Raw genomic sequence first — 27,370 nt, forward strand, 5'->3', positions numbered from 1 at the left:
GGCAGAGGACATTCTTGTTCGTATTGGAGAAATTCTTGAGTCTTCAAGTAGGGGTCAAAAACGTATTCAATGTCTGTTGCAGCAATAGAATTAACCGATTGAATCCATCTTGGATGTAAAGCTTTTGCATTCGGAATGCTTGCCTTTGTCACTGCCTCTAAGGCAGGTACAGGAGAAACGACTTTTATGCATTTACCCTGTGCGGGGGCTCTCTCACTTGCTACTGCAGTTTGAACCGCTGTCAGAATTCTTTCTGTTGAAGTGAATTTCATTTCAGCTTGTGTGTACAAGTGTGATTTGTAAGCTATTGGTACCTTTTTGCCTTCATTAAAGGTTAGGTACGTGAATTCGCATCTCCCTTGGGTGATTCGGATTACAAGGTTGCGTTCATTTACACGTGTCTGTAAATGGGTTGTTGTTAACATGTCTGTTTGCACTGAACACAACATTTTTGTGTGTTTGTGAGTCCAATTAGTAGGTTTGATTAATTCGTAGAGAGGTTTAACCCTTTCTGCGTAGTTCAGAATGTAAGTTCTTCCGAAATTCAGGAATTCTAGAACTGACTGTAAGTTTGTCAGCGTTTTTGGAGGTTGGAGCAGCGCACAATTCTCTAAAAATGTGCTGCCAGGCTTTTGCCTTGACTTGAAAGTTCGTATCTTAAGAATAGGACGTTGAGATGGGCAATTCTTGATTTTTTAAAGTAGAATTTGTACCCTTCAGAGGCGAAGCCAAGTATTATGATGTTCACCCTGTTCAAGTGCCTGTCCAAATCATCGTCTGTAAGATAGATGTCATCGACATAAGATAATGCCTCATCATCATATGATTGCAGTAACTCTGTTACTCTGGCTGAAAATAACCCAGGACTATTCTTTAATCCCTGGGGGAGACGATAGAAGTGTCGGTGTGTCCCCATGATTAAGAAAGCGGTCAAGTACCTTCTTTCAAGTGCGATATTTTGACAGAAGAAACCGTTTGACATATCTAATGTTGTTTTATATTTTTTCGCACAATGTTATTCATCAGTACTGCACTGTGTGCATTTTGTACTGCAAAGGTTTTGCAACAGGAATTTAAATGTCTGTAGTCCAAAACTAGACGATATGTATTGTCTGGTTTGGAGACAGGAAACAAAGGATTGTTCATGGACGAGGTGCATGTTTCAATCACCCCTTGGTATTCAAGTTGATCTAGGATCTCCTGGACCTGCTTTTTAGATTCTTGTTTAACTGGATACTGCTTCTGAGCGGTTAGTTGATTTTTAACTGGACCTTATGGTGAGGAGAATCCTCATCCCATCCCGCATGATTTTTATATAATGCTGGTGCCTGGGCCACAGCCCATTTTTTGACATATATGTATTTTTTATGAATCGGAATATGATTTGAGAAAGCTGGCATTATCAAGTCAGGATATTTGTATTGCGCACATATCACCTCCAAAAGAGTCTCATGGCGCATTATGATCTCTTCGCCATGTGGGCACTCCCTGACAAATTCAGGTGGCCAGTCTTTTTCAGCCAGAAGAATGTCATAACCCTTAGATAGTTTTTCCCAAAATAGTGCTTTTATTTTCCTAGTTATATCCCCTTCTATTCTGAGCGTTACTTCATATATCTTATTTGGTACACTAACCCTGGTATCTGCAGTTTCAACCAGAATGCATTCATTCAGGTCCACTGGCAATTTTGCTGTGTGTGGAAGCAGCGTGTGTACCGAGGGATCAGGGCTGGAAACAATTGCAAGGCCATCTAACTGCTTAACGCGCATTTTTTAACATTGTATGCGGTGATCACTACCGCGTTATTAAATCTGTGCACGCTCGTGTTTTTAAACATTTTGTGGTGTATTGAGCACTAAATTTCTTACCTGCGGACCTCCTGGTGCTAGTCCCCGTTCCGCCACGGCTTGTGCCGATTGAGCGGAGGGACAGGTAGCACCTGGCGCATTAGCAGCGTCATCAGAGCTGCCCGCCCACTCCCTATTTTAACCTCCTCACAGTGCGGACGCGCGCAGCGAAACTGGCAATTTTGCTGTGTGTGGAAGCAGCGTGTGTACCGAGGGATCAGGGCTGGAAACAATTGCAAGGCCATCTAACTGCTTAACGCGCATTTTTTAACATTGTATGCGGTGATCACTACCGCGTTATTAAATCTGTGCACGCTCGTGTTTTTAAACATTTTGTGTTGTATTGAGCACTAAATTTCTTACCTGCGGACCTCCTGGTGCTAGTCCCCGTTCCGCCACGGCTTGTGCCGATTGAGCGGAGGGACAGGTAGCACCTGGCGCATTAGCAGCGTCTTCAGAGCTGTTCGCCCACTCCCTATTTTAACCTCCTCACAGCCCGTCTGCGCCCGTCCGCGCCAGGATGTCGCCCGACGCCCTAACCCCTGGCCGATTTATACTGGGTCTTTGTCTGGCACTTGAGGGGTCGTGTGTACCACCATTGTCCGCTACAATCGCCTAGAACTGCTCTCTTTAAATCAAAATTTATGTTTAGATCCACAGGAAGCCCGTGCCATTGACTCCCTCCTCGGATATGATTCTCTTGCACCGATTGTGTCTACTTCGTTGCATAAGGATCTGGAAGGAATTAAGGACAAGAGTGCACAGGACTTAGGCAAGAACAGTGTGAAATGTAATTCTAATTTGCTTACTGCCCTTTGCCTTAATACAAGATCTATCCCTAAACACGCCTTAGAACTTTGGTGTTTATTAGACAACCATAAGCCAGACATTTGTTTCTTCACTGAAACGTGGCTCCATAATCAGGCTTCCCCTGATATTGCCACGGCCTTTCCCAGTGAATATCATCTGATCAGGCTTGATAGAGTGGGCAAACGAGGGGGTGGCCTTGCAGTAGCCGCAAAGGCCCCAGTAGAGATCACATGCCTCGACTCGCTTTCCAGCGATTCGCTGGAAATACTAATAATTAACATAAAATATAACATGAAGGCGTTAGGTAGAGCAGCTCTGGTGTACAGACCTCCAGGAGGCAAGTCTGAATTTGCCAATAACCTGATGGATATTTTAGCTTCTCACGCGCTGGCCACAGATAATTTCATTTTATTAGGTGATTTTAATTACCATGCCGAGCTTCCACATAATGGAGATTCCTGTCACTTAATTTCAACATTAGAAACCCTGAGACTAACTCAGCGGGTTCAAGGTTCCACTCATCGTGCCGGCCATTGTTTGGATTTAGTTTTTACTAACATGCCTGACCTACATTGTGATCCCCCTTTACAGATGATCTGGACGGATCATTTCCTAGTAAATTTTACCTTTCCCACTCCTTCCAGGCCACAGATCTCCGACCATAAAGAATCGACGCTCATTCGACCTTGGCACAAATTAACTCCGGAGGCGTTTAAGACCTTCTTTAAGCCTCTGATTAACGATCTTGATGATGTCGGAACAATGGCCACGCAATTCGAGCTATCTATCAGAAACACGCTTGACGATATCATCCCGGAAAGGAAGGTAAACTTGAAAAGAATGGCCTCTCCCTGGTTCACGGAGAGTTTGAGACGTGAGAAAACTGACTGTAGACTGGCGGAGAGGCTGTGGCGAAAGTCCAGAACATCCCAAGACCGCCTGAAGTATAAACTAATCCATTCTGGATATATGAAACATATAAAGGTAGAAAAATCTCTCTACATCACGCAAAGAATACATAAGGCCTCTCAATCCAGTAAAGAAATGTATAATATTGTCAGGGAGTTTACAACCCCGCAGGTTGAACAATCTAAATTTGACCCCAAGCCAGAATGGGTTAGCTCACTGGCTTCCTACTTTCATAGTAAGATCCAGTCAATATACTCCTCATTTCCTTCTGCCCCACAAATTATGCCCGCAAATGAGGAGACCATCCTTAATTCTGAGCTCGCCCTTGACAATTTGGATTGCCCTTCCATGATACAATTGGAGCCTACCAATCCCGAAGAAGTGTTACTAGCACTAAAAAAAATTAAATCAGGATCTCCAAATGATCCTTTGCTTCCTCGTAAGTGCAGCGATTTATTCCCTTTGCTGGCTGATGATCTGACTAGCATTTTTAATGCTTCCTTTGAGAGTGCTTCCTTTCCTAGTAATTGGAAGGTGGCGCAAGTCAGACCAATCCTTAAAAAACCAAAGAGTGACCCCTCTGTTTTCTCCAACTATAGACCGATCTCGTTACTACCTTTCTTTGGGAAAGTTATTGAATATCTGGTAAACAAACGTGTGTCCTCTTATGTTGAAACCCATGCCCTTCTTGACCCGTCACAGTCTGGATTCCGTGCCGTGAGCGGCACGGAAACCGCAGTAATAGAAGTAGTGGAAGACATCCGACTTTCCTTGGATAGGAGCGAATCAGCCATTTTGGTTTTATTAGATCTCTCTGCCGCCTTTGACACCATCTCCCACAGCATTTTGAAACATCGTCTGTGGGAGGTTGGTGTCAGAGGTAACGCCTTGGCTTGGTTCGCAGACTACCTCAGGGATCGTAGTGCCTATGTCAGGATGAACTCGCATGCATCTCCCACTATTCCGCTATCCATAGGGGTCCCGCAGGGATCCATCCTAAGTCCCTTGTTGTTTAATCTTTATCTCCGTCCTCTGGCCCATATTATAAAATCTTACGGATTCTCTACTGTGTCTTATGCAGATGATTCTCAGGTACTTATTACCTGTAAATCTAACCCTCAGGATACTTGTTTAAATTTCAACCGATGCATGATTCACATCCAAAGTTGGATGAGTGAGAACATGCTCCAACTTAACTGCAGTAAGACTGAGATCCTTCTTTTCGGTAAGGCTAAGACCTTTTGGTCCCAAGACTGGTGGCCTCAAGAACTTGGGCCTTGCCCCCAGCCTAAAGAGACTGTAAGAGATCTGGGGATCACGCTTGATGGGGATCTCTCTATGAAGGCCCATGTACATCAGGTTGCCGGGACGTGCTTTGGGATCTTGCGACAACTGCGTAACATCTTTAAATGGCTCCCAACTGAAGCTAGAAAGCCGCTGGTTCAGGGTCTGATTGTCAGCAGGCTTGATTATGGAAATGCCATGTTTGCCTCCATTAACGAGAATCTGCTGACAAAATTACAAACTATTCAGAACGCGGCAGCAAGACTAGTGTTGGGCTTGCCTCCAAGATCTGCCTCTAAACCAACTCTGAGGAAATTGCACTGGCTTCCTGTGCGCCAAAGATGTCAATTTAAAATCCTGAGTTTAACTCATAAACTTCTCCACGGTGTTGGTCCTTCATATCTAAAAGAAAAACTGGCCTGGTATATCCCGGGTAGAGATCTCCGCTCTAGCTCTAAGTTCCTGCTGTCCCAGCCCAGAGCACGGACGTCAAGGCATGGTTGCAGGTCTTTTTCATACGTGGCTCCACGGCTATGGAATAAGCTACCCACCCGTCTTCTGTCTTTATCCAATCACCTAGAATTTAGGAGAGGATTGAAAGCGTGGCTTTTTCCTAAATAAGGGCCACCGTTTGTTTCTCACTCTGGTAGATCATTGCCTTTTCTCTGCAGAGCGCCTTGAGACCTCCTTGGTGATAAGTGCGCTATATAAGAGAATTTGACATTTGACATTTGTCTCCAGATGATCCTTCAGGATCTTGCGAGCTATGGTAACTCCTATCCAGCATTGTCTGGGCCCACTCCCCGTTCTTGAGTTGTGTCCTCAAGATCCTCGGCATGTCTGATTTTAAGACTTGCTACCTTCTTTTTGGTAAATTGAGTTTTCTTATTTTTCGGAACGTGTTGATTGACTTAGGACTTTACGCGTTCTTCCTTGTCTTCTGATCCTCCTCTTCATTCGGATTTCTGCGTGGAAGTCTGAAAGGTACGAGAGGAACGTGTATCAGTATCTTGATATCTATCAGGTTTTCTCACATTTTCCCTGTTTCTGAGGTTATACCTGTTTTCAGAGGGCTCCTTTTGAGGAGACCTTCCTCTGAATTGAGACACTTCTCTTTAGGAAGTGTATTTTCCCACTTCTTTTTAGGAGTAGTGAGTGTGTTTTTGATAAAAACTTTTTCAGGATTTTCTGTTAGTTCGGGCTTTACTGGTTTCCCTCCCAAACTATCTCTTCCTAGTTCTTCATACGATTTTTCTATTATTCTGGCCAGTTCATATGGTTGCTCAGTTTCATCAAGTTCTTTTAGTTTTTGGCGGATTGCCACGGATGCTGCTTCGCCTTTAATATTTGCTAATATTATAGCTGAGACCTGTTTGAAATCTTTCAGTAACTTCATACCGAGATTTAAAGCATGGTCTGCCCCATATTAATTTTGAATCTGTTTCAGGACGTCTGGTATTACCGCCATGGACGGAACACCATGCGTTTTTGTGTAGATTGCAGCAAAGACTGTACCCCAAGTGTCACAGTCCTCCAGGTGTGGTGCAATCCCCATTGGTAAACATATTGTTAGAATCCTGTGTTTCTCATGAGGTGTACTATCGGGAAATACTGCCTCGATCTGAGTAATTTTGTGAGCTAACCAGAATGGAATTTGTTTCCTTTTTGTGGGTAATTTACCAATGACTGATTGTATGGTCTGTGGTGTAATTTTGTTTGTGTTCCCTTGATGAAGGGTTTGTTGTGGAATTCTGATAGCAGGTTGGACTGTTAGTGTCCGCATGACATATTGTACCAATTGTCTATGTATTTTAATTAATTGTTTTAACTGAGCTAACAGTTCTGGACCTGTCATTTGTTCTATGGCAGGATGTGGTGTATAGCTCCTGGTCTACCTAGTGGACCGAGCCTGTTAATGTGATTTTGATGTTGTAGGGCGCCTTTAAACCAGAGCTGATGCTCTTGGTAAGTTAGTGGAATTTCAATGTCCTCGAAAGGAACGTATTCCGCTAGATGTTCCTCTATTTTATAGAAGTGGAACACATGTGTTTTTGGATTTGCTTGTGGAAAGATAATCCATGAATAGAATACCTCTGTCTGCCGAAATTCATGTGACTCTATGACAAATATAATCCTACCACCTCTTGGTGATAGGCCATTTTCTATAAGCTTTATAGCTATTGTTTTCCTTACATTTTCCGGGATGATTATAGCATCTGGGTCATTTTGTTGGAAGCCTGTAATGTCTAAGCTCGGTTGGGTTGCATTTACTGCAATTCCACTGCCCCCGGGATTATCTTCATCTGACATTTTGTAAAAAGTTTTGCAGAGCAAGTTTCAAGGAGACAAAGATAAGGTGCACAACATTTTTGGAACACTGCATCCTTCAACGTTGAACAAACCAAAACTAATACATAGGATTTTTCGTCCTGCTCAGTAATGGCGGATTTTTTATCCTTTAACCCACTCCAGACGTCTATTGGAGTATTTTACGGGATAAAGGGGTCTCTGTGAAAATCACGACTGAGTTCTCTAGTATGTAGTGTTAAATTAGTGCCTTACCAAACGTTGGGCGCCATGTAGTGTAGTTCCTATATTCCCAATAGGCTCTGCGCATTGGAATAATATATCCTATAGATGTGACGTAGGACTTATGTCTACTAGGTCGCTATCGAATATATTAGACTTAATTGTGAGTGCCAGCTAGCTCAGAGGTCACTAGAAACTTTCTCGAATTTACAAGAAGGGATTTAGTTTCTGACTGTCAAACCAATACTACGTCGTCTCTTACCTTGCCTTTTTGCAGACGTCCTTTAGATGACGTAGCAGATTTCGCAGAGACGCAAGGGACCAACTTCCTGAGTAACTAACTTTAAACTTGTGAATTCAAACTACTACAAGAATAAATTTAGAAATTTGGGAGGAGGGCCAGTACTGGGCGTAGATTATTCTTGCTGTCGACCTGCGAATCAACAAGTACCATTGGATTACTCTAAGACCTAATTTCTGAATTCTTTCTCAGAAGAAAACACTATTATTTCTACTCTGTCTTTTTTTGTGTGTAAAAATATGCGCCTACCTGCGAGCAGCTGTTGCTAGATTTTCGTCCAGTATGTCTTGTTCTGTCTTGATGGTCAGATTTGTCAGCCGACTTCTGGTTATTGTTCTCTTGTCCGCTTTTGCGAAAGGAGTAGCTAAATAAACAAAAGAACTATTACTTTCCTTCCCACATCAGCTAAATAAAACCAAGAACTTTTACTTTCCTTTTCACGTTTTACAAATGAAATTATCTCAGAGCTTATAATCACTTACTTATATGACTTGTTCTGAGCTCTTGTTGTTGGAGTCTAGAGTTCTGTAAAAGATTTTTTTTTTAAATCCACAAAAGAACAGCAACTCCCCCCTTTCTCTATTTCTCTATGTTTCACAATGCCTTTCTGGACCATATAGCAAGTTGACTCACTATTTACATAATTAAAATATCTTTACAAAGTCTTTAGTTGTCTTCTTAAAATCAGAAGTTCCAAATTAGTTCTTGTTGCCTTTCTTGCGAAGGGCGCCTTGGTTTCTAGAAGAAAATATACTTATCTTCTTCTTTTGTCTTTGCTTTGTCTTTGCAGGTTGCTGGGAAGAATGTCATCAACAAAGAACAAACCGAAGAAGAAAACGAGAGTCCAGAATCCTTCAAACAGGTGAGTGTTTTCTGTTCCAAAGGCGAGGGTTTCCGAGCGTGACCTTTCATCAGCAGAGCGGAAGGCAAAGCGTCTTCCAGAAGGCTGGGTGCGGTTTAAATACTCGGCCGCACCCAGCCGCACCCAAAATGAACGTGCGCATGGTCACAACGGGCCGATGCGCACAAGAGCCTTCCTTTCCCGAAGATCACTAGAATACCTCTGAGCGCTCAGAGCAGAGGCAAATGCTGAGTGCCAAAAGCGAACCATAAAACAATTGAGTACAATACTAAGCATTGTAATCCTAGCAAGTTTACAAACGGAATATCTTATTGGGAGGCAAACTATGAAACCATGATTCAAAGTACATACCAAAGTCAAATACTATTACATTAAACACACTGATAAACCATGGAGTGCTGGTGCACGGGAAAGGGGTGGGTTTTTTATGGTTTAAAGAGATGGTTTAAAGAGCGGCATTCTGTATGTGGCGTTCCGAGGACTTACTGGATGTGTTTTAGGAGCTCAGATGGGGATTTCATGACACTGACAACTGCATAAACATGACAACTTTGTTTCCCCAAGATAAAACTGATCTTCAGAGTCGTGGAAACAATAGATAGATATTTTACTCAGTCATTTGTGCATGCATCGTTTCACCAGAGGTGCAGAGAAATAGAGAGACGGGCGTTTTCAATAAAAGTATTTATTGAGCAGTCTTCTTTCTCATGCAGAAGAAATGAACTGCTACAATCGTAATACTGGTTGCAAAGTGTAATGCGTACAGTAAAAAGAGTATTTTAAAATGTAAAAGCATTGTATGATTCCTAGACCATAGATAAATACATACATAAATAACAAGAGGCTAAAAAGTACTCAACTGGTGCTTCTAAAATACGCCTACCCCGATGTACCGAACCTAAGTCTAGTACGAGGGAAGAAGTAAGTGAGGTGTAGCATAAATGTAGTATTCTTTGCCAAGAATCTATCCAAGATTTCTCTTAGGGTCCAATCAGTTTCGTACCTTGGTTTTAGAATGAAGGAGGTCAGTCCCAGGACTCGAATTCCCAAGAGCCCGCAAGGGTAGCTTGGAAACACTGGAGCTGGATTTCTCGGCAAGAGAAAAGACAGCGTCTCTCTCAGTGCGTCTGCTGTCGGTTCGGCTTCCTTCGGCACTTGCTGTAGCAGGATGCGTCGGGCAAGAAGATAGTCGAACTACTCCAATCCACCGTGTGTTTGCTATGGCAAGTGCGGGCATAATTATACCTTAAGGTACCGAGATTGACGTAAAGGTGGACATAATAATGTCATCAAAGAGTCTCAGTTCCTTGAAAACTCCATGAGTTCTTGGACAAGTCAGTATTCAAGCAAGGGGAAGTCCCTAGCTAATGAAGCAGAGTTTTCCAAGAAATCGTTGTGAATTTTCGGATCTAGTGGAAGTAGCCCTTCCGTATTTGGACTGCATGAGCTATGTCTAAATATGGTTATGATTTCTATGCCTATATAAAGATATGGTGATTTATATCTATATAAGGAAATTAATCGGGAAAATTACAGTAGGGTCCTTTAATGCTATACAACAACACTGCAGGCATTTTGTTATTTGTGGTGTAATTCATTTTCCTCTCACTATTGTTTGCACCCTGCTTACCAGTATGGAGTCTAAAATGGGTCCAAATAAATGCAAAGAAGCTGTCTCACCTCCTCCTGCTAAAGACAAAGCTATTGACTCCCAAGAGGACTCATTGGCTTGGCAAAAAAATTTGGAGGAAATTCAAGCTGTCCATACCAACACGGACACCATCTCCTCAGATATAAAAAATATACATAGAGATATGGCTTCCTTATCGAGGAGAGTTGCTGACAATGAGATTAGGATTTGTGATAATACTGCAGCCATTACAGCTATAGCTCCAATTCCTACTCAGGTTGCTTCTCTCTACCGTTCCCTACTTGACTTGGAAAACAGAAATAGACCGTACAATTTACGCATTTTTAATGTTCCTGTAGGAGTCGAAGGTCAGAGTTGTCGTCTTTTCTTGGAAAATCTTCTCTGTAAACTATTAAATATTAACTTTCCAGAGATCTTCGAGATTGATATAGCCCACAGAATACCTTCAATTCGTAAACCCATCAAGCCAAACCACAACAAATCATTTTTAAAGTTCTGCAGCATCATCATCTCCTTCATATACGTAAGGCTGTCCGAGAGATTCCTTCCCTCCTAATTGAAGGAAATAAAGTATTTATTTATCAGGACTGTGCAAAAGAGACTGTTCAAATACGACACCAATTTTCAGATTTACGTCCTCGTTTGTGAGAAGCTGGTTACAAAAATGGTCATGCACATCTGAAAAAACAGCATTTCTTTCTCGGCGCCCGACGATTTAATAAGATTTTTGGATCAACATCATCCTGTTCTCATGGACTCTCAACCTTCTGGTTCTGAGGGCTGATAATAATGAAAAAAAAGTCTACCCTCCTAATGCAGGTTATTCATTTTCTTTGCAGGTGCATGTTAATGGTGTTTTTCTTGCTTTGCACCTCCGTCTCTAATGTTCTATTGGGATGAGGTCTTGGTGACTGACCTCGTTTCAAGTTGTTTGTCTTGTTTGGTCATTTTTATATGTGCTACTATCTTTCTCTATTTTTTCTGTCCTGTTATTTTTCTTCCCTATAGGAAAGTATGTCTAGGCTACAAAAGTTAATTGTTGCTTCATTAAATGTGAAGGGTCTTAGAAATCCAGTTAAGTGACGTAAAATTTTAGAATATTTACACAAGTCTAAGGTTGATATCTGTTTTGTTCAAGAAACTCATGCTAATGAAAAAATACGGCATACTATGTCTAGGGGTTGGGTAGGGTTTATAGTTTAATCTCCTGCTGCAAAAAGTAAAAATGGAGTAGCTATATTTTTCTCACACAAAACGCGTGCACAAATTCTGTCACATCACCATGACGCAGGTGGTAGATTTGTTGCTGCTCAAGTTCTCATTGATAAACTTACTTTAAATTTGATTAATATGTATGCCCCTACCTCTGATGACCCTGTGCCTTTTGGTCCTATGTCTCTGATGAAGCACTAAAAATTGGCAATGCGACCCCTATATTGGGCGGTGATTTTAATCTTATCAGGGATCCTTTGTTGGACCGGTCTTCTGCATTTAAGTTCTGGCCTAGCAATGCATTTTTTGCTTTGAAATATTTTCTTTCTGTTACAAAATTGGTAGATTTATGGAGACTGGAACACCCTATAGACAAAGATTGTACTTTTTATTTCAATGCTCACTCTTCTTTTTCTAGAGTTGATTATTTATTATCCTTACGTAATATATATCACATGATTAGTGAATCAGTTATTCACCCTATTACGATTTCAGACCATGCTTTAATTTATTTTTCTTTATCTGTTTCCGACCCTCCAATTCCTAATAAAAGATGGAGAATGAACTCGGAAATAGTTCTTAACCCCACCAATGCTAAAAAATGGCCTCAGCTATTTCTGATTATTTTTCGAATAATAAGTCCTATGACACCTCTAAAACCATACATTGGGATGCTTTTAAAGCTTCTATCCGTGGAGTTGCAATTTCTATTATGGCACACAAAAATACACATTTTATTCCCACCTCAATAAATTGGAGACACAGATTGCAGCAGTGGACTGATTTTTTATTACATCTAGAGATCCAAAATATAAATCTCAAATTCAGAAATACCTCTACGAATATAATTGTATGCTTAGTAAAAGAGCAGGTTTACTTATCTCAAAAGAGAAGTCAAATTTGTATTTTAATTCTAATAAATCGGGTCGTTTTCTTGGTAATTATCTACGTCTCAAATGTGTACGAGTTCAAATTCCAGCCATCAAGACGAATAAAGGTACATTGGTGACGGAGGTTGAGGACATACTGAAAGAGTTTCTTTCATTCTACTCTTCTTTATAACATGAACCTCTTACACCTAATAATAGTGTTATCAGTGAATTCCTTAATTCCTGTCGATTGCCTCAGATTTCTGATAATGATAGAGCTACTTTAGAGAACCCTATTGACATCAAAGAAATTTTTGCAGCAATTAATGCTTTAAACTCCCAAAAAACTCCTGACCTGGAAGGAATTCCGGCCGAATTCTATGAATGCTATCAGGACCAATTAGCCCCTTTTTAGGTCTCGCCTAAGCTATCGCGTAAGCGATGCTTTGCGAAATATTTAGTGGGGCTTCTGAAAGTGCTCCTAAAGTCTGCAGGCAGATCGGGTACAGTGCAAGTGCGCCGGGAGCGCGCACCATTTGTCAGCCTGCAGCCTTTGGGAGCACTTTCACGGCCGCTTTCATGTTCTCAGTGAGCCGCGCGGCCACTGGGAACATTAAAGCCGCCGCGAAAGTGATCACCATTTGCCATCCGAAGGCCATCCTTTGACTTCCATTGTTTGCTCAATACATGTTACTTTTGCTACTACTTGCCTGATTCCCTCCATCTTCTGAATGTTTCCATCTTATAACGGAGTTGCCCTTTAGGTGATTTACTCGGAACCGTATACTTTTTAAGCTTTTATGAGGCAGTAGTAATCACATCTCACAAATTGCCGAGCTGTAGCCATGACTCTGACTGATACTTTTGATTGCACAGTTTTCTGGCACATGTGTCTATGATTATTGTCGTCATTGGTGTTTACTCATGTATGTACTAAATTACTTAGTCAATTGTAACAATATACTGTACGATGGAAATTTACGTATATTGCCTTTTAATATTTGTTACTGTGACTTAAATTTCCGTGACACAGAGTACATTTCTATGTAATATATTCTTTTTGGTACTCTGCACAATTGTGTGGCTTCTCCTCTTGTTACATGTCTCTGCCCCTTTTTACCTGCACTTTTGGGAATTATTCCCTCTGCTATGATGGCAACAGTCCGCACCTTTAATACAGCTCTCGTCTCATTGTCAGTCCTCGCTCCGCTGTTATTTATATCATTGGCATATTATCGAGATTACATTCACAGACTCTCTGTCACTTCTGAAGGTGAGCGCTCCGCGCACTTCGAATCAAATTTGATCTGACTCTGCCCTTCCGTCATGACAGCACGTCACAGCAACACATTAATTTGTTTGTGTCTTTGGTTTTAGGCTTATCAAGGCCTCATGTGTACTTTTCTACCCTCTTTCAACACCAGGGTGTGTTACTCTGTTACTTACCCGGTATGTTCCACTTGGACTAGCTAGGTACTGCCCGTATTTGAGTACCACGTTGGCGCAGCTGTTGGAGATTGTTCTCTTTGTCTAATTGCAGCGTGCCAATAGATCTCTAATTATCAATTTCACGGATACAGGACACTTCTCGTCTCATTTTTGGTCTGCATGGGTCCACACTTGCCAATTCTTAAATCGGCACGTGTATACATGACCTTCATTTTCATTTTTTGTTTTTAAATGAGGAAGATAGAGGGCTGATCTTCAGCCACATTCAACTTGTTTACGTTTGGTGTTTTGGTTTATTAATTTTCAACACCACCCCCTCTGTTTTTATAGATACGTTCCCTGGTACCAGAAGGGTACTTTTCTTGTCAGCACTACTATAGAAACGGTCTGTTTGCAACAAAGGATGCTATATGGATGACAAGACAACCAACATTTGTAATTTTCCACGAGTGCCTTTTTCTCGTTCTCCACATTCATACCATACTCCTTGCATTGCTGGGAGGGTGCCTCCCTTCACCTTGCCCCTCATAGCACAGAACTACTCTGTGTACCCCACTGCTACTTTTAATGGTCATGTTCTTCAACTGGTGCTCCTCTTTTGTTGTTTTACACAACCGGGCTATATGCCATATACAGCGGTGAGGCGATTACTTCTCTCCTTGCCCCCTTACCTTGAAATGCCACTTTGGGCAGCCTTTTAACGTCTGACACACACAATCCCACCTTACAATTTGGATGAAATTGATATTTTTTCTACCTTTTAGTGAGCCTTTACTTCTCTTGTATACTTAGAACATTGCACTGCTCATATATTTCAGGTACAGTTTCCTTGACCTTGCATGCACAATGTATGTTAATTTCTTCAACTCTTGCTAAGTCTCTGTTAGCCTCTCACTGTATGGGGTCTTTTTTCAACCACAACCTCTCTCCCCCTCTGCCTCCTTTGGGGTGTTCACTATCACTGTCCACGGCGTGTTTCCTCTCTCATAACCGTGATTGTTCTAATGTGTATACTTGTCATCACTCTATAGCACTTTGCACATCTTTAATATGGACAGTCAGTGAGGCACAATCCTTTCTTAGGAACTCACCTTATGCATATGGCTCTTTTATTGGGTATTTTTCGGGACCATAACAGTGTCTTTCGTGTTCCATTTGGTGATGGTGATCTAACAATTGCAGTTTTTATCCCTATGTCATTGTAACAACTGTGTAAGATGCTATGTATATCATTTGCAGCCTTGAAAAAGTCTCACTGATGAAACATGTGTCTGATGCCTGTCTTTATTGGATATGACGTCTCTGAGGCAAGAAATATAAATGAAAGTGGAAAGAATAAATCGAGACAAATGCAACTTTGACATTGGAATACTTTTTTACTGGCTCTAATGAATGACTATTGGACTTGTCTGTGTGCTCCGGTATTTTCTGCTCCTTAGCCTCAATAATTTTAACGGGCTTGTTTTGTCTTGTGGAGAGCAGCCTAGCTTCAAGTGAGTTGAATATGGCCATATTCATGTATTTTCATGCTTGTTGGCATTTTGAGGTGACATGTTATGATACACACAGTGATAGTTCTGTTTGCATTACCTTTTTAGTAAGATACATGAAGACGTTACGTGTGTAAAAGCAACAGCCAACCCCTCACTCACACTTTTTTTAAAATAATGTTTTTATTAAAAACAATGCAGGGCATATGACAATCAAATGGTACAGACATTGGCTATGATAGCGTGCATTAAACCTTTGCGACAATCTATCCATCTGTATAAACAGCGGCAAGAAACACATTCCCACTGGTGCATCATCAGGGTCCATCCCGGTCATCCATCACCTACTCAGACTCACTTTCCCCCTCCAGTGTTGGTGGTTCACATAAATAACCTCTGTACTTGTTCCAGGCCCCCCAAATGTTCTCCCATTTCCGGGGGCATCCACGGTGCAGATAAACCACCCTCTCTGCCATCATTGCTGCGTCCAGATCCATACACCAATCTTTAAATGTTGGTATCCCCTCCGACCCCCAACATCTAGCTATATTGCGTTTGGCATACATTACACTCAGCGTCGCCCAGTCCTGAGCAGGGTGGGTTAGATTATTCGGCTCCCACAGATTAAGGAGGCAGCATCTGGGCTCTGGGACAACTTATACTTCGACCACCTGTGATATTTTTCTCATGAATTTAGCCCACCTCCCCGCAACCTCTGAGGAAAAAGTGATGTGCTGCCCTCCCCATGTTGTGAAGTGTGACCCTTGTGTGGTACACGCGGTGTAATATCTTCAACTGTACCAGTCGTAGTCTAGAGGGTATCGCCACTTCCTGCGGGGAGGACAATGCTGTTTGCCAGTCCGCCTCGTCGAAGTCCCCTACATCAGTGGACCATTTGAGCTTCAATTTTAGTGTTGGGTCCGGAGTGTTGTTGACTAATTTACGATAAGTAAATGATGTCGCCTTCTTGGGCATATGTTCAGTAAGTAATCTGTCCTCTAGAGGAGTGGCCTCAGGCCCCTCTGTGCCCGGCGGTAGGACCGATTCCAGGGCGTGCTTGATCTGCATATACCGAAATTTCTCAGCAGGTGCCAAGTCGTATTGTGCATGCAGCTGTTCAAAAGTCACTACTTCACCCCTCTTCCATAAATCTCCCACTGTGGAGATGCCTATGAGGTCCCAAGCCCCGAATCCTTTGCTATTGCGAACTTTACCCAGTTGCCACGCTGCCCACAGGGGGGTCAATTGCGTAATAGCATCTTTGCATTTCAGGCGGGTCTGTGCCATATACCAGATACTAACCGTATGCGCCGTCGGTCTCAAAAGGGAGGAGGAGCATCTCCTATCATATAATGCGGAAAGAACTCCCGCCTCACCCAGTTCATACCTATATGCCTGGAACGCCGGCTCTGTTTGAGGTGTGTGTAACCACTGGTTAATTATTTTCAGTTGGGCTGCCCAGTAATACAACTGAATATCTGGGAGTGCTATACCGCCGTCATACCAGCCTCGGACCAGTTTACCCCTTGAAACACACGCAGGTTTATTTCCCCATAGGAGGCACGAGACCATTGCTGCTAAATTTTTAAAGTATTTTAAAGGGACCTGGAATGGGGTATTTTCCAGCACATAAAGAAATCAGGGAAGCGTCATCATTTTAAAAAGGGCTGCCTTGCCCAGGAGGGTCAGAGGCAGGTTATGCCAGTGCAGCACATCACGCCTAAATCTCTCGCGTAGGGGGTATACATTTTTAAGGAAGAAGGCATCCGGTCCAGGTGTTACCCAAATACCCAAGTACTTGAATGAGTCTTCCTTAACCGTAAGTGGACAATCCGCCAGGAGCAATGGGGTCGAGCCCTTAAGGATAAACAACTCTGACTTGGACCAATTGATGGTATAACCCGATGCCCGACTGAATATTTCACAGATATTTAAGAGTGCCAATATTGTGCGTCTTGGGGAAGACAGGTATAACAGCACGTCATCCGCATAGAGGGAGATGCGGTCTTCCCAGGTCGCAATCCAGTTAAGGCCCCGAATCATAGGATCCCATCGGATCCAGGCCGCCAATGGCTCCAGAGCTAACGCAAACAGCAATGGAGACAAGGGGCAGCCCTGGCGCGTACTCCGTACCAACGGAAAGTCTCTTGAGATGTGACCATTCGCCACCACATATGCAAGCGGGCGCGAATATAACAATTTCACCCACGCTCTGAACTTGGGGCCAAAGCCCAGATGTCTGAGAACTGGGAACAGGTAAGGCCATTCCACTATATCGAAGGCCATGCGGGCGTCGAGCGAAAGGATAACTGCAGGCTCCTGGAGTCATGGCATACGCGCCATCAAAGCCTGCACCCGTATAAGATTAAGCGCAGTATTCCTATTAGGCATAAACCCGGACTGATCCGGGTGAATCAAGTTTCGAGGTGTGGGGTTAGGCGGGTGGCAAGCAATTTTGCCAGTATCTTGGCCTCGGCGTTGAGTAGAGATATTGGGTGGTAGGAGGCGCATTCATCCGAGGGTTTACCAGGTTTTGGCACCGCAATGATGGTGGCCAGTCGCTGATCTCGGGGCAGCTCCCCCTCCTCTAAACTATTTGTGCACATTTGCAAGAGATGTGGGGCAGTCAGGTCAGATGTGCGTTTATAGAGCTCTATTGGGATTCCGTTGGGTCCCACTGATTTCCCCGGCTGTAGGGCATGGATGGCAGTCCGTAATTCATCAATCGTAATGTCGGCCTCTAATGTTAGAGCCGCTTCTTCAGACAGGGGAGGCATTTTAATATCTTTAATATAGGTTTGCGCCTCCTCTTTTGTCATTTGAGAGTTAGAAGTGTATACTTGTTCAAAGTAGCCCCCCAAGGCCTCTACTATATGTTTGGGGGCGGTCACTACTTCCCCTGTGTGAGTACGGAGCTGTGCTATCGTGTTCTGTGCCCTTTCTTTCTTATCTAACCACGCCAGAAGCGTACCCGCTTTGTCCCCTATTTTGTATATTGTATGCCGTGTAGTTTGTAACCACATTTTAACCTGGTTACGCTGATACTCGTTGAGTGTACTCCGCGTAAGGCGAAGAGTTTGTACTGTGTTTAGGGTGGGATCTTCCAAATGTCGAGCCTGCGACTCAGCCAGATCTGCCTCCAGGGTCTCTAACTCACCTCTCGTCTGACGTTTATAGCCTGTTATGGAGGAGATTGCCTGCCCTCTCACCACTGTTTTGAATGCTTCCCATAATATACAAGGGGATCGCACTGAGAATACATTTTCTAGAAAATACTGTTTTGTGACTTTGACTATATCCTTGCGGATCGCGGGAACCTGAAAATAACCTGGTAGATAGGGAAAATACGCTTCCTCACCTTAGTGTGCATTGTGTAGGCCAGGGAAACTGGGGAGTGGTCTAAAATCCCACGTGGATGAATTTCAACATCTGTTAAATGGGCCAGACTATCAGCTGTAAGGAAAAAATAGTCTATACGAGAGAGGCTATTATGCACCCCTGATTGAAAAGTGTAGCTCCGTACATTGGGGTTTCTATACCTCCAAGCATCCATGAGACGTAAAGCATCCATGAACCCCTTCATACGGGAACCACCCGCTCCAGTCGTCCTGCTTGGGTAGCGGTCCCTAGTGCCATCAATGACCGAGTTAAAATCGCCTCCCAAAATCAGTTCCCCTTCGGGTAGTTTCAAGAGAAATGCACAAAGCACCGGGAAGGCCAGAGTCTGGAGGGCCGGGGGAATGTACACCAACACTACATTAAAACGCTTCCCCTCTCACTGACATGCTATAGCTGCAAATCGCCCCTGATCATCTGTCCAAGTCTGGTGTACTATCAGTGGGAACTGCTTTCGTATCAGTATGCCCACCCCCGTGAGCCTGAAGAGAACTCTGAGTGTACTACCAGTCTGTATCCCCAGCGATCCATAGCTCTACATGCCACACCCATCAGGTGTGTTTTCTGTAATAATGCCACCGCTGGTGCTCTGCGCCGTATATACTGTATCACCAATCCCCGTTTAATTTTATCCCCCAGTCCATGCTCATTCAAGTAAGCAACGTCAGGGGAGACACTGGAGACTTCGGAGGGTTAACAGTACCTTCCCCTGAGCATGGTAACCCTGTTTCTACCGCCATGAACTGTGTAGTAATACCAAGCGACCCTTATGTCGTGTGCCTTTTAAATGATGATCTGCATAATCCACATTGGACATTGCCCTGAACATAAAAAGAACAGAACAAGAAACAGTTCGTAAAACCCACCTTGCCCTACCCACCCACCACCCTGCCTCCCTGCTCGACGGAATCAAAACTACCCGCCACCCTAACAAAGCAGAGTGCTTAATACCCATTCCAAGTACTTCAACGAAGGGGGTAAGAGAAAACAGCCCCTGCCCCTCTTCGGGCCAATACACCAAGAACTTCAACAACCCAAAGCCCTTCAATAGAGTCCGCAACTAGGATTAATGGAGAGAAGTCACTTAATAAGTGTCCCACTAACATCGCAGCAGGACAATCTCCTTGTATAGAACAGAAAGTATCTGTGAGCCGCAGCAATTAACTTCTACAACATCCTCATATTCCTCTATTACCCGGAACACCATACAAAGGAGGATACAGTCCTAAGGAAGTTAGGGCCAGGTTGCCCACCATGGCCACCGACACAGTCAGGGACGGACCTTTCGCCTGCTTCAAAAGAAGAATATTCATTCTTGCTCTGTTTCTTCCTGCTGTTCGTTACGTCTTGTGTCACGACGGCCATTGCGGCCTGACCATGCTGCCTTGCGCCACCCGTCCAGCCATTCCTCTGCCTCCTCAGGTGTGGAGAAGAACCATGTTTTACCCTCTGCTTCCACTCTCAATTTGGATGGAAATAGCATGGAATATTTCAGTTCACGTTCCCGGAGAGCCTTCTTCACTTCGAGGAATCCTCTACGCTGTTTCGTAACCGCCGCAGTGTAGTCCGGGAAGATAGTGATTGCAGCGTTATCAATACGGATTGGAGGGACCTGTCGAGCGGCTTGTAGGATTGCATCACGGCCCCTGAAATTGAATATACGCACCAGGATCGGTCGTGGGGGGCCCCTGGCTTCGGCCTACCACCCAGGACCCGGGGTGCGCGCTCAACCGAAAAGAAATTCGACAATCCTTTCCGCTGGAGATAAGTCGTTACTAGGTCCTCCAAAAAAGGTCAAGTGCCTGACCTCCTGCCGTTTCAGGAACGCCAATAAGGCGGATGTTATTTCGTCTCGAGCGTCCCTCCTGATCTTCGAGGCGGGCCATCATGAGTAAGGGTGAGCACAAAAGCCGTTCCGCTCGCGGATTTTGCGAATTTTCTGGTAAATTCGCGATCCGCGAACTCCCGCGAATTTACCGAGAATTTGATAAATCCGCGAGCGGCGGATCCGGGGGCAAAACAAATGGCGGCAGAGGGTTCGGAGCATTCAGAAATAAGAATGACATCTTACAAAAACCATTAATCACGGCCTAATTAGACAAGGGGACGTTAACTACAGAGGCAGGACCTCGGAACCACTGAATTCCTTTCCATATTAAAGAAAATATTGGAGCTTTCTAGGGCATTGTCCTTTGGACAATCAGGAAATGCCGTTCTTCCGAGGCGCGCGGCATACTTTCAGGCTCTGGGGTTGATCCGCGCTTGGCGTGGACTTGAAAGTTACAAATAAACACATATTGAAAGTGGTCCCAGCGCGCACGGATACTATTTTTCAGACTGTGATTCTTTACGGGAAATAAGTTGAAGCCTGGCCTGTTGTAACTATTTTACGATGGCGCCGGCAAGCTGCCAGCGCCATCCTGAAATAGTTACTAAGTTAGCTTCAACAGGAAGCTCTAATAGATAAAATAAAGTAGGTGCTCGAGCACCTGCTTTATTTTATCTATTAATGCTTCCTGTTGAAGCTAACTTAGTAACTATTTAAGGATGGCGCTGGCAGCTTGCCGGCGCCATCCTAAAATAGTTACAGGATATGAAGGGCAGGGTTCATTCTGGCACGATGGTCCTGTCACAAAAATTAAACCTCAACAGGAAGCACTTACAGATATCAATAAAGCATGTGCCCTAGTTGAAGCTCAAATTCAGTGATGCATTCATCAGCCCAAAAACAATCGTGAGCATTGTCGAGGCTGGGCAGGTGTGCTTTCTTCCCAAATCTACCGTCGCAAATCAGCTGTGATGCTGGATAGAGGCCTTTGCATCCTTGACTTTCACGAGCGCAATCGGAAAAAAAAAAAAAATCCGCAGATCCGCGGATTTTGCGGATCAACAATACGCAAATCCGCAAAATCCGCGGATCGCGGATCCGTGAAATCCGCCCATGCCTAATCATGAGCTTATTGTCCGCCTCCAGCTGTCGCACCTGTTTTTTGAGAGTGGAAGTGTCCGATGATAGGGCGGCTGTCGTTGTTTCAACTTCAGACACTTTGGTGGACATTTTATTAAAATCCGCTCGGATCAATGCCAGGTCAATTGCAAGAGTCCGGATTCTGGAGTCCACCTTATTGAGGGTAGTCATAATATCTTGCAAGGTGACCTGTGGAGCGCTACCAGTCGCCCCCGCTGTCGACGAGACTTCTTTGTCGGGCGCATCGCCCTGCGACTTAGTAAATGCGTATTTGTCCAGCTTTACCTGGTTAGGTCCTCTTCCAGTTCTGTTCTTCATGTTGCTGCCAGGCGGAAGGAGTCCGCGGAAAGCAAGGCCTGTGCGTGGTGCTGCCTGCAGTTCTGAGCGCTGCAACGCCTCAGTCAAATAGTGGAGGTAGGTTCCTACAGCCGGATGGGGAGGCCAAACCACCACTACTTTCGGGAATTGGGCGCTCTCCCAACCCGCGCCCCTGTGGACAGATCAGTACAGATCAGTTCTGGAGCCCTGGGTCATGGAACCGCACGCCCCATATGATGAAGGAGAGGTCAGCTCCAGCGTTAATGCCAGTCTGGAACCACGATGTTGGAAAAGGCAGCGTGGAAGAGGCGCCACACCCTCTCCGCTGATCGTGCCTGTCAAGGTATGCCGCCTCCGGAACAGCCGCCCGGAAAGCGGGGACTCACTATGGTGGCAAGGGTAAGTTCACAGTTTCCGCCCCCACCTCCGGGCAATCACTCGTGGGCAGTGCAGCGTTGTGAAAGCGCCACCAATCCCCTCCGAGCCCTGTGGGTGTTTAAGCCTGCTATACTTTGCTGCCTCTTTGGCAGGGGTAGCTCTTCAGTCCCCGCCCCGGCCGTCCGGTACTCACTCGAGGGCAGCGCTACAGTGCGCTACAGTGCAGGAATACATCAGTCCTTATCGCGCCCAAAGGGTGCCCCCGCCCGCTACAGTGTGCAGCTTCTACTTCGGCGGTCCGCACCTCGAAAGCCCTAGATGGTGGCAGGGGCAACTCCACAGCCTCTGCCCCGACCGCCAGTCGTACACTCATAGGCAGCACTGCGCTGCGGGGACACCACCAGTCCTTCCCTGGTATCACCACTGACTCCGCTGCTCTGTGTTATCTCGGGGACAGAGGTTGGAGGGGGAGCGCGCTCCGTCCACCGTCACCACCGCTCCTCCCCGAGCCGATTTCCTGACCTCCTACCCCGGATATCTCCTCAACTGGGTTTCCCGGCTGCCGCGTCTCAGTTGGTTCCGCAGGGCGAGCGGCGCGAGACATCTCCCCCTGCGGATTTCGCACATAATGGTAGGGTCCAGGAGCGCGATAGAGAGTGAGCGTCAGGCTGTAATGCCAGAAACCGGTCCCCGGAAGCTTGTTTCCTTCCCAGTGTAAGAATTGGCTTTTGTAGTTTGGTTTGCCCTGTTCCCATCATGCACTGGGACAGGAACAGACTAATTTGCATACAGCCAGGTTCTGAAACTGGGATGGTGCAGTGAGCTAAAAAACGGTGTTGGATCTAGCCCTGATCTCTTGACTGGGTGAGAGTATTCTGCTTAATTCAGAGACTCTGTCCCTCACCACCCCTTGTTGTAAATATTTTTGTCCACCCTAAGCGTGGAAGGGTATACTCAGACATGAGTCCCTTGCTCATTGCACCATCAGGATTCAAGCAAGCCGGGCCGAAGACGGCTGTAATGCCAGAAACCGGTCCCCGGAAGCTTGTTTCCTTCCCAGTGTAAGAATTGGCTTTTGTAGTTTGGTTTGCCCTGTTCCCATCATGCACTGGGACAGGAACAGACTAATTTGCATACAGCCAGGTTCTGAAACTGGGATGGTGCAGTGAGCTAAAAAACGGTGTTGGATCTAGCCCTGATCTCTTGACTGGGTGAGAGTATTCTGCTTAATTCAGAGACTCTGTCCCTCACCACCCCTTGTTGTAAATATTGGTTAAATAGATATCATGATACTGATGCAGCAACTCGTTTGTTCTGGGGGTTTCGGGAAGGTTTTAAGCTGGGATATCAGGGCCCCAGACAACAGAGGTGGGCTGACAACTTGCGTTCGGCTAAGGAACTGCCGGAGGTGGTCCGTAAAAAACTGGAGACTGAAATTGAAGCAGGTAGAATAGCGGGCCCTTTCCGGCATTGCCCTTTGCCGAATTTGATAGTGTCCCCTCTTGGAGTCATTCCTAAGAAAATTGCTGGCGAATATAGAATGATACAGCATTTATCCTGGCCTGAAGGGGGATCTATAAATGATTTTATATCGGAATTGGACACGTCAGTGTCATACACAACAGTGGATGAAGCGATGGAGCTTGTGACAAAAATGGACGAGGGAGCTGAAATGGCAAAATGTGATATTCAATCTGCGTTTCGTTTGTTGCCCATTCACCCTACTGATTTTGAACTGTTGGGGATGTTCTTTCAAGGACATTATTTTGTTGACAGGGTATTGCCAATGGGCTGTGCGGCCTCTTGTGCGCTCTTTGAAATGTTCAGCACCTTCATACAATGGATTTTTTCACAAACATGTTCAGAGGGTGTAAGTTGTCATTACTTGGATGATTTTCTGTTCATAGGAAAGGCAAACACGGGACAATGTAAAAAAGCACTGACACATTTCCAGAGGCTTTCTGAGGTTTTGGGGGTCCCTTTAGCACCAGACAAAACCGAAGGACCTGAAACAGTCATAACTTTCCTGTGCTTTGAATTAGATACCATGCACATGACAGCACGCCTACCACGGAGTAAGATTTGTGAGATCAAGGCGTTTCTTCTCACTGTTTTGGACACCAATAAGATCGAGGTGAGGCAGGTGCAGCGTTTGTTGGGTTATTTGAACTTTGCTTGTCGAGTGGTGAGGGCGGGAAGGACGTTTTGCAGACGTCTAGGGATGGCTTTATCAGGCGCATATCTCCCACACCACAGAGTTCGAGTGACTAAAAGCATCAAAGAAGATTTGCGAGTGTGGCTGTGTTTTTTGGACAAATTCAATGGCATACCTTTACATTTTGTGGATGACAATTTTGTATGGCAAGTTCAAATCTATTCGGATGCTGCGGGATCCAGTGGTTTTGGCATTTTCTGGGAAGGAAGGTGGTGTGCAGAGGGTTGGCCAGAACATTGGAAGAGTCACGGTAGGAGCATTGCATTTCTAGAGCTTTTTCCGCTGATTGTAGCATTACTAGTGTGGGGTCGAGAATTTCAAAACAGGTCGGTGTTATTTAATGTTGATAACATGGCAGTGGTGCATCTGATAAACAAGCAGAAGGCTAAAGACGTTAGAGTCTTACACCTATTGAGAATGTTCATGCTTTTAAGTTTGCGCTTCAACATGATGTTCAAAGCCAGACATGTCCCAGGCACTAATAATTGCATTGCCGATGCTCTCTCCCGATTTCAGTGGCAGAAGTTCCGCGAATTGGCGCCCGGGGCAGATCTCCAAAAAACAGAAGTGCCACACAACCTTTGGGGCCTAGGGGAGTGAGGATCGTTCAGCTAGTCGAGCAGTCCATTGCCCCTTCGACTAGAAGAAGTTATGTGCAAGCATGGCAGGAGTTTTTACATTACACACAGAGTTTGGGCGGATCAGAGTCAGTGGGGAAGGTACAAGGTAGTATTTGCGATTTTGTTATGACTCTCATAGACAAAGGTTTGTCTCACACCACCATCGCAGGCAAGTTGTCTGGTTTATCTTTCTATGGTCAATTGTTGTGGGGTTTTGACCCGGTGGATGACCAGTTAGTCAGAAAAATGTTGAGGGGTTTGCAGCGGGGGTCAATTAGTTTTCAGCGGCCACGAGCTCCCATCACATTTGAGTTGTTACAGAAGTTGTTAGAACAGTTGTGGTTGATCTGTTATGATCATTGGGAGGTTGGGCGTTTTAGGCTAGCTATGATTTGGATGATCTTCGGGGCTTTCAGGGTTTCTGAGGTGTTGGGGGTGGGAAGCGACAGAGGTCTTTCTAGTGCCGAGATTTCATTAAGAGAACATCGTTTGGGGATATGGGTAAGGAAGTCTAAAACTGATCAGCTTGGCCGAGGTACGTGGGTGTTTCTGAACAGTAGTGGGTTGGCAGACTGTTGCCCGGTGCAAGAGTGGGTTCGATTTGTATCTAGGGAGACGTTTAAGACTGGTCATATTTTCATTCATGAATCTGGAGAGAAGATTACTAGTTCCCAATTTTTAGCGGTATTAAGAAGGGCTCTGACATTTTTGGGGGAAACCCCGCAATTTTTTGCCACGCACTCCTTTCGTATAGGGGCAGCTACAGAGGCTGGCAGGTTGGGTTTGGGTTTGGAGGTACTAAAACGCATTGGTAGATGGAAGTCTAACAGTTACAAACGTTATGTGCGAAAATGACTTTGCTGCTTTGGTATCCTGATGGGTTGCGTTGGTCTAATTCTTATTTCATTTCAGGTACTGTGCGGGCTGCAAATTCAAAGTTTAAACGGCAGACCTGGATGGTAGGCCATTCGTTTGTGAAGTGGGCAGCCCTGTTTGCTGAGAAGCAGATTTATGGACGATCACTGGGTATTCCTAGCGCACAGCACAAAGTAGTCTGGAAGGGTAAAGGAGGCATGAAGTGGGCCGATCTGTTTCCAACATTAACACATATGTTCCACATGAGAGGTTGTCCAGATCACCTTATCATCCATTTAGGCGAGAACGATTTGGTTACAATGTCAGGCCTCACGCTCAACAAGCAGATGCAACTTGATTTGACAGTGCTGAAGACAAATTGGCCGACCACTCGCTTATTTTGGACAGAGTTCATATACAGACAATCTTGGCGACAGGCCAGGTCTCACGCAGCAGTGGAAAAGGCCAGACGGAAATTAAACAAAGCTATGAGGGTGTTTTGCAACGTCATGAAGATTGGGGTTTTATCACACGACAACATTTCGAGTAGTGAGAGTCATCTTTTTCGAGATGACGGGGTCCACCTGTCTCAGTTAGGCATGGCATACTATTTGGTTGAAATCAGAGACATGCTCGCACAAGAATTACAGGTAAATCTATGGTGCAATTCAAAGTTATGAAGGAGCATTCGTTTTCTTTTGGGTGGGGCCAGGAACACTCTCTGGTTTTCCTGGGTGGCATAAAATCCCCAGGGAGGAGAAGTCTAGAGCGGGCTCCTCCAGTTATTAGTTAGATAGGGGGAGTTATACAGAACAATGGAGGGGAAAAAATGGAAAGAAAATGTTGGGGAAGTTATGATGAGTTCAATACAAGAAAAGAGATTATTTGATGGTTTCGGTATAAAGTCTAAATTTATAAGGAAATGAAATAAATAAATAAATAAATGGTTTCGGTTAAATGCCAAATTTACATGATGATGATCTGTTGGGAAATTTTATGAAAATGCATATCCTGAATAAAGTGGCCTTTTCTGCTATGAAAAAGCGAGTGGTCTCAATTTGTGGGCGAAGGCCGTTGGACGCCTCTCGACGCCGCAGCTACAATGGATCTCGGTTTCTCCCGGAGATAAGCCTGGATGATGCCGGACGCTTTCCGCCTTCTCTCCTCGCGTTTCTGTGCAGATTGGATACCGGATAACAGCTCGGACAGACTGGGCCCGTTTTAGAAGCTCGGAGCCTCTCTAGGCTGTGGCCATATTTTTCAGCTGCAAGCCATGCCCTCACTCACCCTTTTGTTTTGTTGGGATTTTTTGAGCCCATAGTCACCAATGTTATAAGCTACTACAAGTGTCATGTGGCAACATGATATTGGTTAAAAAAAGCCAAGACTGGCAGATAGTGTCATGCA

The 27,370-nt window shown here is 44.7% G+C and overlaps 1 protein-coding gene across 1 annotated transcript in view; it reads left to right on the forward strand.

The window, feature by feature from the left end:
* Positions 1-26,919, forward strand: part of LOC144755756 (uncharacterized) — a 103,251-nt gene extending 76,332 nt beyond the window's left edge. Inside the window, exons 2-3 of the mRNA XM_078644974.1 lie at positions 8,471-8,542; positions 26,021-26,919. Of these exons, the coding sequence (XP_078501100.1) occupies positions 26,065-26,643 (579 nt within the window). The 5' untranslated portion in view covers positions 8,471-8,542; positions 26,021-26,064 and the 3' untranslated portion in view covers positions 26,644-26,919. The remainder of the gene's footprint in view (positions 1-8,470; positions 8,543-26,020) is intronic.
* The last annotated feature ends 451 nt before the right edge of the window (positions 26,920-27,370 follow it).

Source organism: Lissotriton helveticus, chromosome 5_1 (assembly GCF_964261635.1).
Source record: "Lissotriton helveticus chromosome 5_1, aLisHel1.1, whole genome shotgun sequence".
NCBI classification, from domain to species: domain Eukaryota; kingdom Metazoa; phylum Chordata; class Amphibia; order Caudata; family Salamandridae; genus Lissotriton; species Lissotriton helveticus.